Source organism: Sinocyclocheilus rhinocerous, unplaced genomic scaffold (genome assembly GCF_001515625.1).
Source record: "Sinocyclocheilus rhinocerous isolate Xijiao unplaced genomic scaffold, SAMN03320098_v1.1 scaffold1004, whole genome shotgun sequence".
Classification (NCBI taxonomy): Eukaryota; Metazoa; Chordata; class Actinopteri; order Cypriniformes; family Cyprinidae; genus Sinocyclocheilus; species Sinocyclocheilus rhinocerous.
The window spans coordinates 479,528-493,614 of record NW_015627248.1 but is presented as its reverse complement, the minus strand read 5'-3'; the positions used below and the strand labels follow the sequence as shown (position 1 = coordinate 493,614).

Sequence of the window (14,087 nt, the reverse complement as noted above, 5' to 3'; positions counted from 1 at the left end):
AAATTTACTTAAGCCAGAATTTAAATGTTACTATGGTAAAATAAATATTCAAACCACGTGTGTTACAACTAACACCCCGTTACTTTGTGCATCGCACTCATCGCAAGTTTATTGTTAAATTGTTAAATGCCCTTACATATATCTCTGTCACCATTATAAGTGTTTGATCACCACATTTGAGTGATCATTGCAAAAAATGTGTTTATGTATATATATTCTGTTTATGCATATACTTTATTCTATATATAGTACCAGTCAAATGTTTGGACACACGAATGGGAAAGTGTCCAAACTTTTGACTGGTACTGTACTATAATATACACAAAGAATATCGGCCGATATATCGGTATCGGCCTTTTTTAACCCCCTAATATCGGTATCGGTATCGGCCCCAAAAAACCCATATCGGTCGGGCTGTAATTAATATATATATATATATAGTACATACAGTATAAATATAATTTTAACTACATTACAACTTTGAAAATATTGATTTAGAGTCTGAACAAGCATACTCTTAATTAATGTGGCAAAAGAATGATCTGACAAAAATCGGGTTGCTTGTTTTTAGTGAGTCACTTATTTTGGACTTGTTTTATCAGAGCAGGTTGCTTGTTTTTCTTTTGAGATCTGGCAGCACTGATTTTGAGCCTGGAAATGTTACTGCTGTGTTACAAAACTGCTGATTTCCTACATCTGACATGGGGTTTTGTTTGTGCAAGATGAACTGTTTATCACAGTTCCTGAAATGACTGCGGGATAACCAATGACCTGCTGTTATCACATGCATTCTGGCTGTGATAAGCACTGGTGTATGATAAACATCTACGAATGCAATTATGCTCTAACTAAATAAAGGCCTGATTTGCTTAAAATTGTAGTTCAAAGGTACAGTAGTATATTAATCACACCCTTTGTCTTTTTTTCCCCTCTTTTCCCTAGGTGTAAAAACCTGATTTACAATGGAAAAACTGCTTGTCTGCTTGTTGGTTATCGGAATGGCAGTGAAGGCCCAGATCTGTCCAAAGCGCTGCGTCTGTCAAGTTCTGTCCCCCAACCTCGCAACACTCTGTGCCAAAAAAGGGCTGCTCTTTGTTCCGCCCAACATAGACAGGCACACCGTGGAGCTCCGGCTCGCTGATAACTTTGTCACCAGTGTAAAACGGAAAGACTTGGCCAACATGACCAAGCTGGTGGATCTTACTTTGTCAAGGAATACAATAAGCTACATCACTCCACATGCGTTCGCGGACTTGGATAACCTACGAGCCTTGCATCTAGACCACAACCGGTTGACGCGAATAGCCAACGATGTCTTCAGTGGCATGTCTAAGCTGCATCACCTGATTCTGAACAACAACCAACTGATCCTCATCCACATGGGAGCCTTTAATGACCTACTAGCCCTCGAAGAACTGGACTTATCCTACAACAACCTGGAGACCATCCCCTGGGAGGCCATTCAAAAGATGACCAGCCTACACACTCTTAGTCTGGACCATAACATGATCGAATACATTCCTGAGGGGACTTTTTCCCTCTTACAGAAGCTCAACCGCTTGGACGTGACCTCCAACAAGCTCCAGAAGCTTCCACCGGACCCGCTTTTCCAGCGGGCGCAGGTTCTGGCCACGTCTGGTGTACTGAATATCCCAGAGGAGGAGTTCCTCTGCGAGCCACCCCTCATCACCCGCCACTCTCACGAGATGAGGGTCCTGGAGGGCCAACGGGTAGCATTAAAGTGCAAAGCTAGGGGAGATCCGGAACCTGCCATTCACTGGATATCTCCCGATGGGAAGTTGGTTTCAAACTCATCACGCACGCTGGTTTACAACAACGGAACTTTGGACATCCTGATTAGCACAGTAAAGGACACGGGCTCTTTCACATGCATTTACTCAAATCCTGCCGGGGAGGCCCACCAAACCGTGGAGCTGGTCATCATCAAGCTTCCGCACATTAGCAACAGCACTAATAACATCCAAGAGCCTGACCCGGGCTCTTCTGACATCTCCACTTCGACAAGGGCAGGAGCAAATGGCAGCAACCACACCGGCGATGCCAAAACCAGCTCTGATAAGAGGGTGGTTATGTCAGAAGCCACCTCATCCACAGCACTCATCAAATTTAACTTTCAGAGGAATATACCTGGAATACGCATGTTTCAGATTCAGTATAATGGAACCTATGATGACTCTCTTGTTTACAGGTGAGCAATAATTACTTTGTACATTTATGCATTTACAAGACCCTTAAAGGAAGTGTACCCCTAGATGTTGCATAATAGTACCTTAGAGTAGTAATATGTACCCTTAAAATAGTAATATGTATGCTTATTGCACTTATTTTGCACCCTTTAAGGGTAAAGAACGTACAAAGGTGTCCCTTTGAGGGTACTGGCCCAGTGACTAGCAGTTGTACCCCTAAAGGTGCAACTTTTGTAAGGGTACAAAAGTAGTGTACAAAAGAGGATTAAGAGCAATTTGTCAAAGAGCCAACAATATTCATAATATATAATACCAGGTTTATTAGACAAAGATGTTTAGCCATTTCCTGGAGTGGATTTTGAACAGTTATTGTTAGTCATTATTTTTTGTTGTTGCTGTTTCTTTGTTCAATTTGCTTGTTTGGCTTTGCTGACTGAAGTCCCACCACCATCATTTAGAGAAAAGCCAATAAGGACAATTAGCTTAACAAGAACAACTTATTCCTACTGTGAAACGACCAAGGAGTAAAATTTAGGATTGAACTGAATTAGAATGTGTTTACTATACAGTGAACTTAGTATTCCACACATGGTATGACATTGCTTTAGATCTACAGTATGAATGAAATGGCCACGGCTATTGAAACTTATTGACCCCTTCTCGAACGCCTCTCATTCAAGATTGAATTTCAGATGTTAACATTTTAGATTCATTCAGATTTACATTTTAGTACACAATTAATAGAATAGCAATGTGAAGTAAACACCATCAATACTTCATCCAATGAATCCATCAAAATTTCACTAAGTTGTGTACAGTTCTGGACATCATTTTTTTCACATAAATAATACAACGCAAACATTTGTAAAATGGGCTGATATATCAGTATGTGGTTTGAAATGAGTTGTAGATTGAAATTTAAGAACCCGTCTTACTCTCAGACCAACCAGCAAGAGGAGAGCAAACAATTTGGTTTGAAAGGCAGTTGAAAAAACACAATCATTCTAGATGCATGATTGAACTGACTTTTGCCCTTTAAGTCAACAGCAAGGTGTTAAAGGGGCCAGTTGAGAAAAAGGACCTAATATTTTGTACATTAGTGCAAAAATCCATCACTAGTTTGTGTTGTTCTAATGGATGGATGGATCAATGCTGTGCTTTCTGTCCATGTGAAATGGTAGAATAGAAATCCATTTCAAATTTTCTCTTAAATGAATAATGCTGGTGTTTTTCGGTGTATTCGTTTTTGCAGCCTGGCTTTTAGACTGTGCAGTGCTTTTGTCTTTTTGTGGTTGTGATTTGTCATATTGTAGCCCAGACTTTAATTTGCATTACATTTTTCTAACTATAACTTTATACTTTTGAAGTTTTTCAGTGTTTATACCAATAGTGTGAGTTTGGGGCGGGACTGATCAATGACCAACTGACCAATGGCGGACCGGGCAAATGTTTGGAAAGTTTGGAAAAATTCCAGATATAAATGCAAATCTATGGAAAACTTTTCAATTAAATAACTTTTTAACTGAAGAGAATTTTGGTGATCAGGGTGTCACCACCCTCAATGGTTTTATTGTGAATATGAATATTTGATAACATAGTGCTATTTTGTCATTTGTTCTCTATTGCAGCTATTTCTGCTGAAATATACAGCTTAAACCAGCCTAAGCCGGTCTTACCTGGTCTGGTTTGATGGTTGAAAGAGGTTGTGGGCACTTGGGAGACTGAACACAGAACAAAATCCATGAACCTCTTTGATTAAGATTAGCAAGAGTGTCTACCTAGAGCGTATTAAAGTATAAAATTGAATAATCGCTATAGTTTATAGTGTTGATTATATTCAGAAACCATTATGTGTGTTAGTCAATATGTTTTAGTGCTATCTCAAACAGTATTTCCTTTCACATACTCTGTACTCATTAATACATTCTCATAATTACGTGCTTTGCAGACTCGCTTGGGGGAATCAAAAAGAGATTCATTTTTTTGCTTACTTTATCTCAATGGGCTGCTGTAAATGAGCCACAGTTGGCTAATTACAATAACACACTGGCCATGAGCGTTCACGTTCAATGAGACACACTGCGGAAGCAAAGCCATTACCTCATCTTTTTTGTACAGAGCACATTATGTGGGAAGCTCTTTTCACAAATGATGAGAAATGAAGCCCACAGAAAGACTACAGATACATCTCGACCTATTTTCTACTAGAGAAGCAGCTGGCTGATACCCCATGTTGTTATCAAGTGCTCCCTTCTCAGTTAACACATTTAGTAACAGACCGGTCGCAGTGAAACCCAGACTATAATCGAATTTTCGCCACAAAAACAAGGCCAGTGGAATTTGTTTCTGTGTTAAAGCTGCAGAAAAGTGCCATGAACTTATAAATGACAATCCCCTGTTAAACTTGGGGTTAAGTGTCTTGCTCATGGGCACAATGATGATGGCTGTTAGCTTGATTCTTTGAGTTCTAAAACCTTCTGACTATCATTCCTGAGCTTTAAGTCAATATGAGATGTCATTCACATCTTACACAATGTATTTCTGAGTTATAACAGAATATTCGATGAGAAATTGATTGGATCTTGCAGTGGATGTTAAAGGATTAGTTCACTTTCAAATGAAAATTTCCTGATAATTTACTCACCCCCATGTCATCCAAGATGTTTACGTCTTTCTTTCTTCAGTCGAACGGAAATTAAGGTTTTTGATGAAAACATTCCAGGATTATTCTCCTTATAGTGAACTTCAACGGCTACCAAACAGTTGAAGGTCAAAATTACAGTTTCAGTGCAGTTTCAAAGCTTCTACACAATCCCAGACGAGGAATAAGGGTTTTATCTAGCGAAACGATCGGTAATTTTCTAAAAAAAATTAAAATTTATATACTTTTTAACCTCAAACGCTCATCTTGTCTAGCTCTGCGTGAACTGTGCATTCCGGTTCATGACAGTTAGGGTGTGTCGAAAAACTCCCATCTCATTTTCTCCTCCAACTACAAAATCGTTCTAAATCGTCCTACATCGCTGTTTTACCGTTTTTTTTTGTTTTTTTTTTGGAAAGGGCTTTGACCTTCTTTGCATGTTCACTTTGTAAACACTGGGTCGGTACTTCTGCAGCGATGTAGGACGATTTTGAAGTTGTAGGAGAAAATGAGATGAGAGTTTTTCGACCTACCCTAACTGTTTCAAACGGGACTGCACAGAGTATGCATGCGCATTGCAGAGCTACACAAGACGAGCATTTGAGGTTAAAAAGTATATCATTTTTATTATTTTTTAGAAAATGACCGAGCAGACACAAGCTTTGAGAATATGCTGCGGAGCATTTAGAACATCATCCAAAGCTGCACTGCAGGTAGAAATGGGTGAAATGCCATTAGAAGAAAGATGCATGCAATTAAAAAATGGTTTACTGGGTATCTTTAAAAGGCCACAATAGTAAACATCCAACTAAGGCGATTTTTTTGAAGAATGCTGGGAACATGAGAGAACAAATATAAAAAGCATTGGTTGGATGGCAGAAGAAATGGCACAAACAATGGATTTAGTAAATAGGAAATATAGTGATGCAGTGCTTATATTTGCACTCCCATCGTTGTTATTTAAAATGCCTGTAATAGACACGATGTATCGTCACAGAGATCTGACGATACAAGTATCGATACAGCTGGCCCTGTATAGATATCGCAGCACGTGTGCAGCAGTGGACCGCGCTTATATACAAGATATAGACCGCGCTTGAATACAAGAACACCGTTTAAAACGGAGTAGAAAAGTGCAAGGTTTCAAAAAAATAATGAATAGAGCATAATATATAGGCTACAACGAGGTTTGTTCTGGCCGCAGAGGAACACAACTGGGGTTGCCTGATATGAAGAGACGTAATCCCCGAAACAGAGCTTCCCACTTACGCAATACGGAAATATCTGTTAAATGCTTATCTTTGTCAACCTGGCAACCGTGTGTACGCGCGCTGTCTCCACTGAGGATAAAGGCGCTTGCTTTCTGAAAACACCGGTTAGCTTGCAGTTTAGCGATCTCCACTTCAATATTCTATTATCAGAAAAGTATGATATATATATTATATATATATATAATATATATTATTATTATATGTAGCCTATATTTTCAGTCCCGATGTCCTCTACCGAGGACATAGCATAACTTATGAATGAAATATCATTTTTAAAAAAACATGAAAAAAAATAAAAATGTATGCTCTAAACAATGTAAAGACATGAAAAAAAGTATTTTTTCCTAAAAATCTTTTCTCGGGTCTTAAGAGATTAAACGCGGACGGGGCTTTCCTGATAACTTTGCATGCTGCGGAAAATATCGCGATACTATGCTGTATCGATTTTTTCCCCTACCCCTAAAAAATAATGTAGAAATTGATGTAAAAATCAGCAAAGCAGAAGCAAGACAATTATTAAGCAAGCTGTTATTAAATCTTGGCAACATAAATGGGATACGGAGAAGACAGGTAGACATCTGTATAAAATCCAAAAGAAAGTAGGATTTCAAAATAATGAGACTGGAAGTGACTTTAAAAGAAGAGAAGAAGTAATAATAGCAAGATCAAGATTAGGACATTCATCTTTAAATGGAAACTTACATAAAATCAGGAAACATCCTTCTGGATTATGTAGATCTTGTGGTGAAATTGAAACAGTTGAGCATATTTTATTACAGTGTAGAGCATATAGTAAAGAGAGACAGATGCTGGAAACAAAGATACAATCAAAAGGTGCAAATAATATGACATTAGAACTAATATTAGGCAATAGAAAATTCAGAAGAATGATAATAAGTTATCTAATAGACATGGGAATCTTCATGAGAATATGAGGAATAATTGTATTTATTTATTTTTTAATTTTTTTTTGTTTTTTATAAAGCCTTCTCATTGTCACTCCACACTCCAGTTCAGTTGGTGGCGGTAATGCACCAAAAGTTGGCTTGCCCACCGCCAATAAACGCTACAAGAAGAAGAAGAAAATCGTTTCACTGGATAAGACCCTTATTCCTCATCTGTGATTGTGTCGAACGCTTTGAAGCTGCACTGAAACTGTAATTTTGACTTTCAACCGTTTGGTAGCCGTTGAAGTCCACTATAAGGAGAATAATCCTGGAATGTTTTCATCAAAAACCTTAATTTCTTTTCGATTGATGAAAGAAAGACGTAAACATCTTGGACGACATGGGGGTGAGTAATTTATCAGGAAATTTTAATTTGAAAGTGAACTAATCCTTTAAGTAGTCTGGTGTAAGAGCAGTTTGTGATGTCAGTCGAAAAGGAATGCCATTTCACAGGGGAAGCATTTTGATAAAAGGATTTGGAGACTAATAGTAAAAACAGAATTTTTACTTTATTCAAGTACCATTGAAAGTGAATATTTTCACCCAGTTACATTTCTAAAGGCAGATCATCAGAATCATGTCTTTTAATCCTTGTAATTTAATTTGGACCTTCAAATTACAAAGTACATAATTCACTTATCATCAGAATCTGTGTTCATTTCTCGGAGGTGTAAAATACTTGAATAAATTGTGCTTAATTATTTTATGGGAAACTGAAGACTGTTACTCAAGTATATTTCTAAGGCAGAAATTGTAATTTCATTTAGACCTTCAAAGTACAGAATAAACATGTCACTGCTCATCATGACACATATCTATACTCTTTTTAAAAATAAGATATATTTTTGTCTGTCCTACTGAGTTAGCAAGTCCAGTCTAAATTCCTTGAACTTCAAACTAAAAAACAATCAGTGTAAAATGTAATTGGCCAAAACTGTGGTCATTCATCCTTGAGATGAGACATTTTTTAGATTTTTCAGTCACCTCAGTGTAGAGTTTTTGATCTAAATCAGTGCATGTTATAACTCTAAGCAAATCTGGCTTGAGATGAACATTGATCAGTCCAAGAAACACTAAAATATCAACAAGATTGTGATTAAAATGAATGTTTTGCAGAGTTTGAGCATCAAAGTTACTTTAATGAGAAATCTCCTGCTGGTTTCATCAGCCTTTTTCAAAAGCCAAGTAGTACTCTTTAGGCTACTATTAAATATTAAGTACAATTAAATGTGGAAACTTTTTCTTTCATATTTGGCTGAATACTTTGACTTTTAATTGTGTACAACTTTGACAAAGTACTCTCTCTCTCTCTGTACTTTTTTTTTTACCCAGTTTTTGTTGTCATTGCCAAGCATTGTAAACTTTTAAACCTCTTCACGGTAACAGCACCAACTGCCTGCTAGTATCAAGAAACTCCTCCACAGAGGAAACTTATGCTATCCAGACATAGTGACACTAATAGAGTCTAGGCAGTGAGCTAATTAGATGTTACATTTAACAATGAAGCATCCAGAAATGGGAGGATATATTCAAGTCTCAATGCATAAAATTAGTACTTACTCAAACAGTAGAGCCATGGAAATATTTTCACCCTAGCAGCTTGACACCATTAAACACACTTTCAGTTACTCAGAACAACCCTGCAATTAAAATGCTTGGCTCATTCATTTGTATGTATGACGGCGGACGCTCTCACCCAGCATACTGAAACGCTTTGACCGGCTGGTACGCGAGGCCGCTTCTACTGAGAACCTTTGTGCTCCAAATCCAGTCGGTTTGCATGGGAAATCACAGAGCGCTTCTTTCAGCGGGCTGAATGTTTGCCAGGCTGCGGAGGAAACAGGTGGGGCACATGGGAAAGGATGATAAGAGATGCTATTGTTCACGTCTGAAGTGAACGGTTCAGAGAGTGATAGCAGACCCCAGGCTCCTTCAGGTACAGCAGGACTTCCTGTAGATATAGCACCGAAGCAGATTTACCACCACTTCAGACTTAGATTATGTGATTAAACGCCTGCAGCAGAGTAAACACGCTACAGATAAGAGATAGTCCTGATATCAGAGTTTGTTTTACGTGTTTATTGTTACATGCTCAGAATAGTACAATACATTCTCCGCATGCTCCGTGCCTGAGCCTGCTAAACACATGAAAATCCTACTTGAAAATTTGCATATTTATCAATAGCTTAGTACTGGGGTGTTCCTGTACAGAGCCCTGTGCAATCTTCTCTATCCTGCTCTCTGCTTAGATTATGAAAATTGTATATACGCGTGGGTTTTTGATTCCAGAACACAGACCAAAATGAGCATCATACCACTGGACCCTGGATTTGGTTTGATTTAATTTTGAATAGTTGTTTGTAGGGATGCACCGATACCGATACTAATATCGGTATCGGGCCCGATACTGAGCTCCTGTACTCGTAAAAGTATCGGTATCGGGCGAGTACTGGAAAAAGTGGTATCGGTGCATCCCTAGTTGTTTGCTCAGTTGTGGTGACCACCAGTCATATATTTTTGTATGATGATTGCTTTATAGCAGTCAGCTGGTCATTTTTTTATACAAATAAATCCCTTTAGAAGAATTTGCTTTGCATCAGGGTCCTGATTGGACTGTACACCTTACTTATTTTCTGGCAAATATATACTGTTCAAAAGTTTGGGGTCAGTAAGGTCTTCCTTCCCTCCCTCCCTCTCTTCCTCCCTATCTTCCTTCCTTCCTTACTTCCTTAAGAAATAAATACCTTTAAAAAAAAATTTTCCAAAATAAATGGTGTCCTGAAAATTAATAGTGCATTTTCTAAAGAAATATTAAGCAGCACAACTCTTTTCAACATTGATAACAAAATGTTTCTTGAGCACTAAATCATCATATTAGAATGATTTCTGAAAAAAATCATGCCACTGAAGACTGTAATAATAACTGCTAAAAATGCAGCTTTGCAATAGATAAATGAATAAAAAAAGACATTTTAAAATTATTAAAATAGAAAACAGTTATTTTAAAATGGAATAAAATTTCATATTTTTGATCAAATAAATGCAGCCTTGGTGGGCATAAGAGACTTCTTTCAAAAGCATCAAAACATATTTTATGACCTTTAACTTTTGAATGGTAGTGTATGCATATATTACATTGCGTATGTATATCATATTATGACATATTTCATTATGGTCAAGTGGACATGATGTTATTATAAACTTTTTTTTTTAATTTAGAGACTGCATAAGTCATTCTTATTCTTTTTTTTTTTTTCATTGTTCACACTGCAGGTGTATCTATATGAATTGCCACAAAAAAAAATGTTTTTTTTCTTTTCTTATCCATATATGTAGGAGTATATTACTCTCTCAGGGCTGATGCTGAGCTGAAAAAGATGTAAATTAAAATTTTGCATGAACTGGCACCACTCTTGAGGTTGTTAATAAGCCTTACGGCTGTTTAATAAATGAATGATGAATGAAACATATCATGTTTTATTCTAACACTGTTCTTTTCTACACCCAACAGAATGATTCCCCCAACGAGTAAAAACTTCCTGGTGAATAACCTGGCCGCCGGGACGCAGTACGACCTCTGTGTGCTGGCCATTTACGACGACGGCATAACCTCCTTGACGGCTACGCGGGTTGTGGGCTGCGTGCAGTTCACCACTGAATCTGAATATCTGCGCTGCCACTTCATGCAGTCCCAGTTCTTGGGCGGCACTATGATCATCATCATCGGGGGCATAATCGTCGCCTCCGTCCTCATCTTCATCATCATCCTCATGATCCGCTACAAGGTGTGCAACAGCGGCGCCGCCGCCAAGGGGACCTCGGTCACCGACGTGCACTCTCAAACCAACGGGGCACAATCCCAAGGCTGTACCGTCACACCGTCTGCCTCCAAACAAGGTGCTTTCAGCTTAGAGGAGGGCGAGGGGTGCAAAAAGAGCTCCGCCGCACCTCTTCCTCCCCCTCCAGATTCCCAAACCCACACCTCAGAGACTTCCATCCCAGACTGCACCACCTCCACTTCCCTGATAAGCCAAAGCTGGACAACTCCCGGCTCTTCAGGGTCACTAAAGCCAAAGCGCAAACCAGCGCCAAAGCCTGTCCCGGCGGCCGGCGCCGAGCCCAAAGTAGAGGCGCTACCTAATGCAGAGACGCAAAACACCAACCGCAACAACTCCACCGCTCTTCAGCAGCCAGTCCCAACCCCTCCATCTAGCTTCAAAGACACTCCAATTTTAAGGAGGGCTCGTCCGTCTTCGTCCAAGTATATGACACTGCCCGTGGAAGGAGCACGGGCTAAACGCAGGTACTCTTTGAACGAGAACCTGTCGAAACATCACTGCTACATTGGCTCGCAGAAACTGGGCAACGTGTTTTGCAAGCGGAGTATGTCTGTGAATGGAATGCTAGTCCAAATGGCGAACTCAAATCTAGACAGTGAGAAAACTGCCTTTTCCAGTTCAGAGTGGATTCTAGAGAGCACCGTGTGAATGTACGACTGCTGGAGACTAGATGGAGTGTCTGCATCTCATTGTGTACGTGCGTTCGAGTATGTGTGTGTGTGTGTGTGTGTGGGTGTGCATAGGCGCTCATAGTATATAGATCGTATGAATGATCGTATGAATGTGCACGTTTTGCACCATTTCTTTTGTTTCCATCTGCAAATCATATTTTCTGCTGTCTTTTTATTAATGTTTTTGGAAACCCATGGATTAATGTGGATGTTTACCTTGAGGGAGGTTCGAGAGCCGCTCTGAGCAAGATCCATCACCCGAGAGAGACACGCCTCCATCTTCACTGCACACGCCGAGCATCACGGTAAGAGGAAAGCATTGGTGCCTTCCTGTGACCTCTTACCTGGGGCTCCTACTGGATACAAGCTTTGTATCGGTTACCTGGATGGAAGGAAAAATTAGATTTCACAAAAAAGCCTTTCTATTCAAGGAAATGACATTTCCTGCATATTATAGAGAAACTCTTAATGGGGAAAAAAACAACTATATAAGGACGTGATACTGGGACCTGTTATTAAATTGATATTTTTAAAAGAAAATTAAAGCTTTTTCTTTTCAGTGACATTGATTTTGCCTTTGTTTTAAGGCACAAAAAAAATCCATGTACAGAAAGACAACATCTGCTGTGTTCTTATGTTGTGTAAAATAATAATAATAAATAAATTAAAAAAAAATCTATTCCAGTTGTGGCATTATCAACATGAAAGAAATGGTCATGATAATGAACACAGCCTTGGAAGTTGTTTTATAAATGCTTTGAAATCCCCCGTACTGCCTCAATCTGTGTAATCCACAAAAAATACAGTGATGTTTCAGGTATTATGGAATGACATTGTAGGACCTGTATATTTTTTAGAGTTCATAGCCATATTCAATGTGACCCTTCATTGTTGAACTATAAAAATCTTCTTTGAACATTAAAATGCACTGACAAATGGTAAAATAGATCACATGATTACAGATTTTGTCAAAATTGGCCTTTGCATGAACCGCAAATCAGAGTAGCAATAAATGCCTCTAAAATAATGCAGTAAACATTAACTAAACAAATGTAAAAGTATTGTATACTTAACTGATAATAAAAATTAGAAACATTATTTAAATGAGATAACCATGTGATTTTGCACAGACATCTGTCATATTGCTGTGCAATAAAAATAATTTCAAAATCTTAAATATAATTTCAAAACCTTAAATATAGGTTTTTGAGTATTTTTATATAATTTTTATTCTTGTAAATTAATTTAGTAAAATGACATGTATTTTCTTGTTATAATCTTTGTACATTTTATATGGTAAGATAACTTACAGTACCCAACTAACAGGATTTTTCTGCATTATTTTCCACTAAAATTACTATATACATTGTTTAATGTCCAAAACAGATATCGTAGTGTGATGGTGCTTTCAGTCTGTTATCCTCTCAGTGTGAGCTTCAATCCAGCTCAAGGATAATGTGAGAAAATAATCACCTTGGTAACAGAACCTAATTCTCTATGGTTCATCATTCATTAAAGCATCTGCATTATAAGATGATTAAGATGGCAACACATCACATCATTTACACACTGGCGTGTAAGACGTGTGTGCAACAAAATGTTTAATGTGTTAATGACATCATAAATTTGTATAGGGAGGTGACACTTTTTTCACAAGGTAAGTAACATCTTATAAAAACTTTAAAGCATGAAGAATTATCCTTTAGGTCTCTGATCAAAATGAAAGCCAAAGTGGATTGAAAGCTGTAAAATGTCTCTTTCATAGTTCAAACAAAACTTACACATTCATATAAAGGGTTACAGTCCATTACAATGGATCTATAAACTATAAATAAAATTGTCCTTGCTATGGCCCTTTAAGCCCTAGACTCTTAATGGTAAGTAGCTTTAGGAAGATCTCTTTGACCACATATGGTTTCCGGTTGGTGGGTCCAGAGGTGTTACGACCTTCTTCAGCTTTATTGTCTCATAGAGAGACTCACAAGTCAGAGCACCCATGTGTCTCTGCTATTAAGATTTAGCCGAGGGCACTGACATTTTAACAACCCTCACTCCACTTTTCTGTCACGAGTCTTTAATCGGCATGTGTCAGCTCATTAGAGGGAGGAGGAAAGGCGAACACAGAGAGAACTGTCTGCAGGGGAAAATTAAAGCACAATCATTAATCACAGGGATGTCTACTCAACTTTGGCACAACGACGGAGCAACAAGGTGCAGCCGGTGGAGCGGAGTCCTGAGGCGATGGCGGGTCGACGCCCAACCAAGGCGGAGCCGGAGGGACGAGGGAGCCCGGTGGAGCGACGGGTGATGGTGGAGGTGAGGGAGCTAGGAGCCGAGGTGGAGCTGCTGGGTCTACGGGCCAAGGCGGAGTCCGGGCCTCGGAGGCTGGAGGCGAGGGATACTCCGACCCCGGCGACGCTGGAGGATGGCAGTCCCGCGGGGCTCGCACCGCAATGATGGTGGGCTGAGGCTGAGCAGAGGGGCTGCCAGCTGACAGCGGTGGCTGGAGCG

The 14,087-nt window shown here is 39.0% G+C and overlaps 1 protein-coding gene across 1 annotated transcript in view; it reads left to right on the top strand.

Moving 5' to 3' along the window:
• LOC107725366 (leucine-rich repeat and fibronectin type-III domain-containing protein 5-like) overlaps window positions 1–12,079 on the top strand; it is a 59,784-nt gene extending 47,705 nt beyond the window's left edge. Inside the window, exons 2-3 of the mRNA XM_016534606.1 lie at window positions 943–2,209; window positions 10,578–12,079. Of these exons, the coding sequence (XP_016390092.1) occupies window positions 963–2,209; window positions 10,578–11,553 (2,223 nt within the window). The 5' untranslated portion in view covers window positions 943–962 and the 3' untranslated portion in view covers window positions 11,554–12,079. The remainder of the gene's footprint in view (window positions 1–942; window positions 2,210–10,577) is intronic.
• Window positions 12,080–14,087: the final 2,008 nt, after the last annotated feature.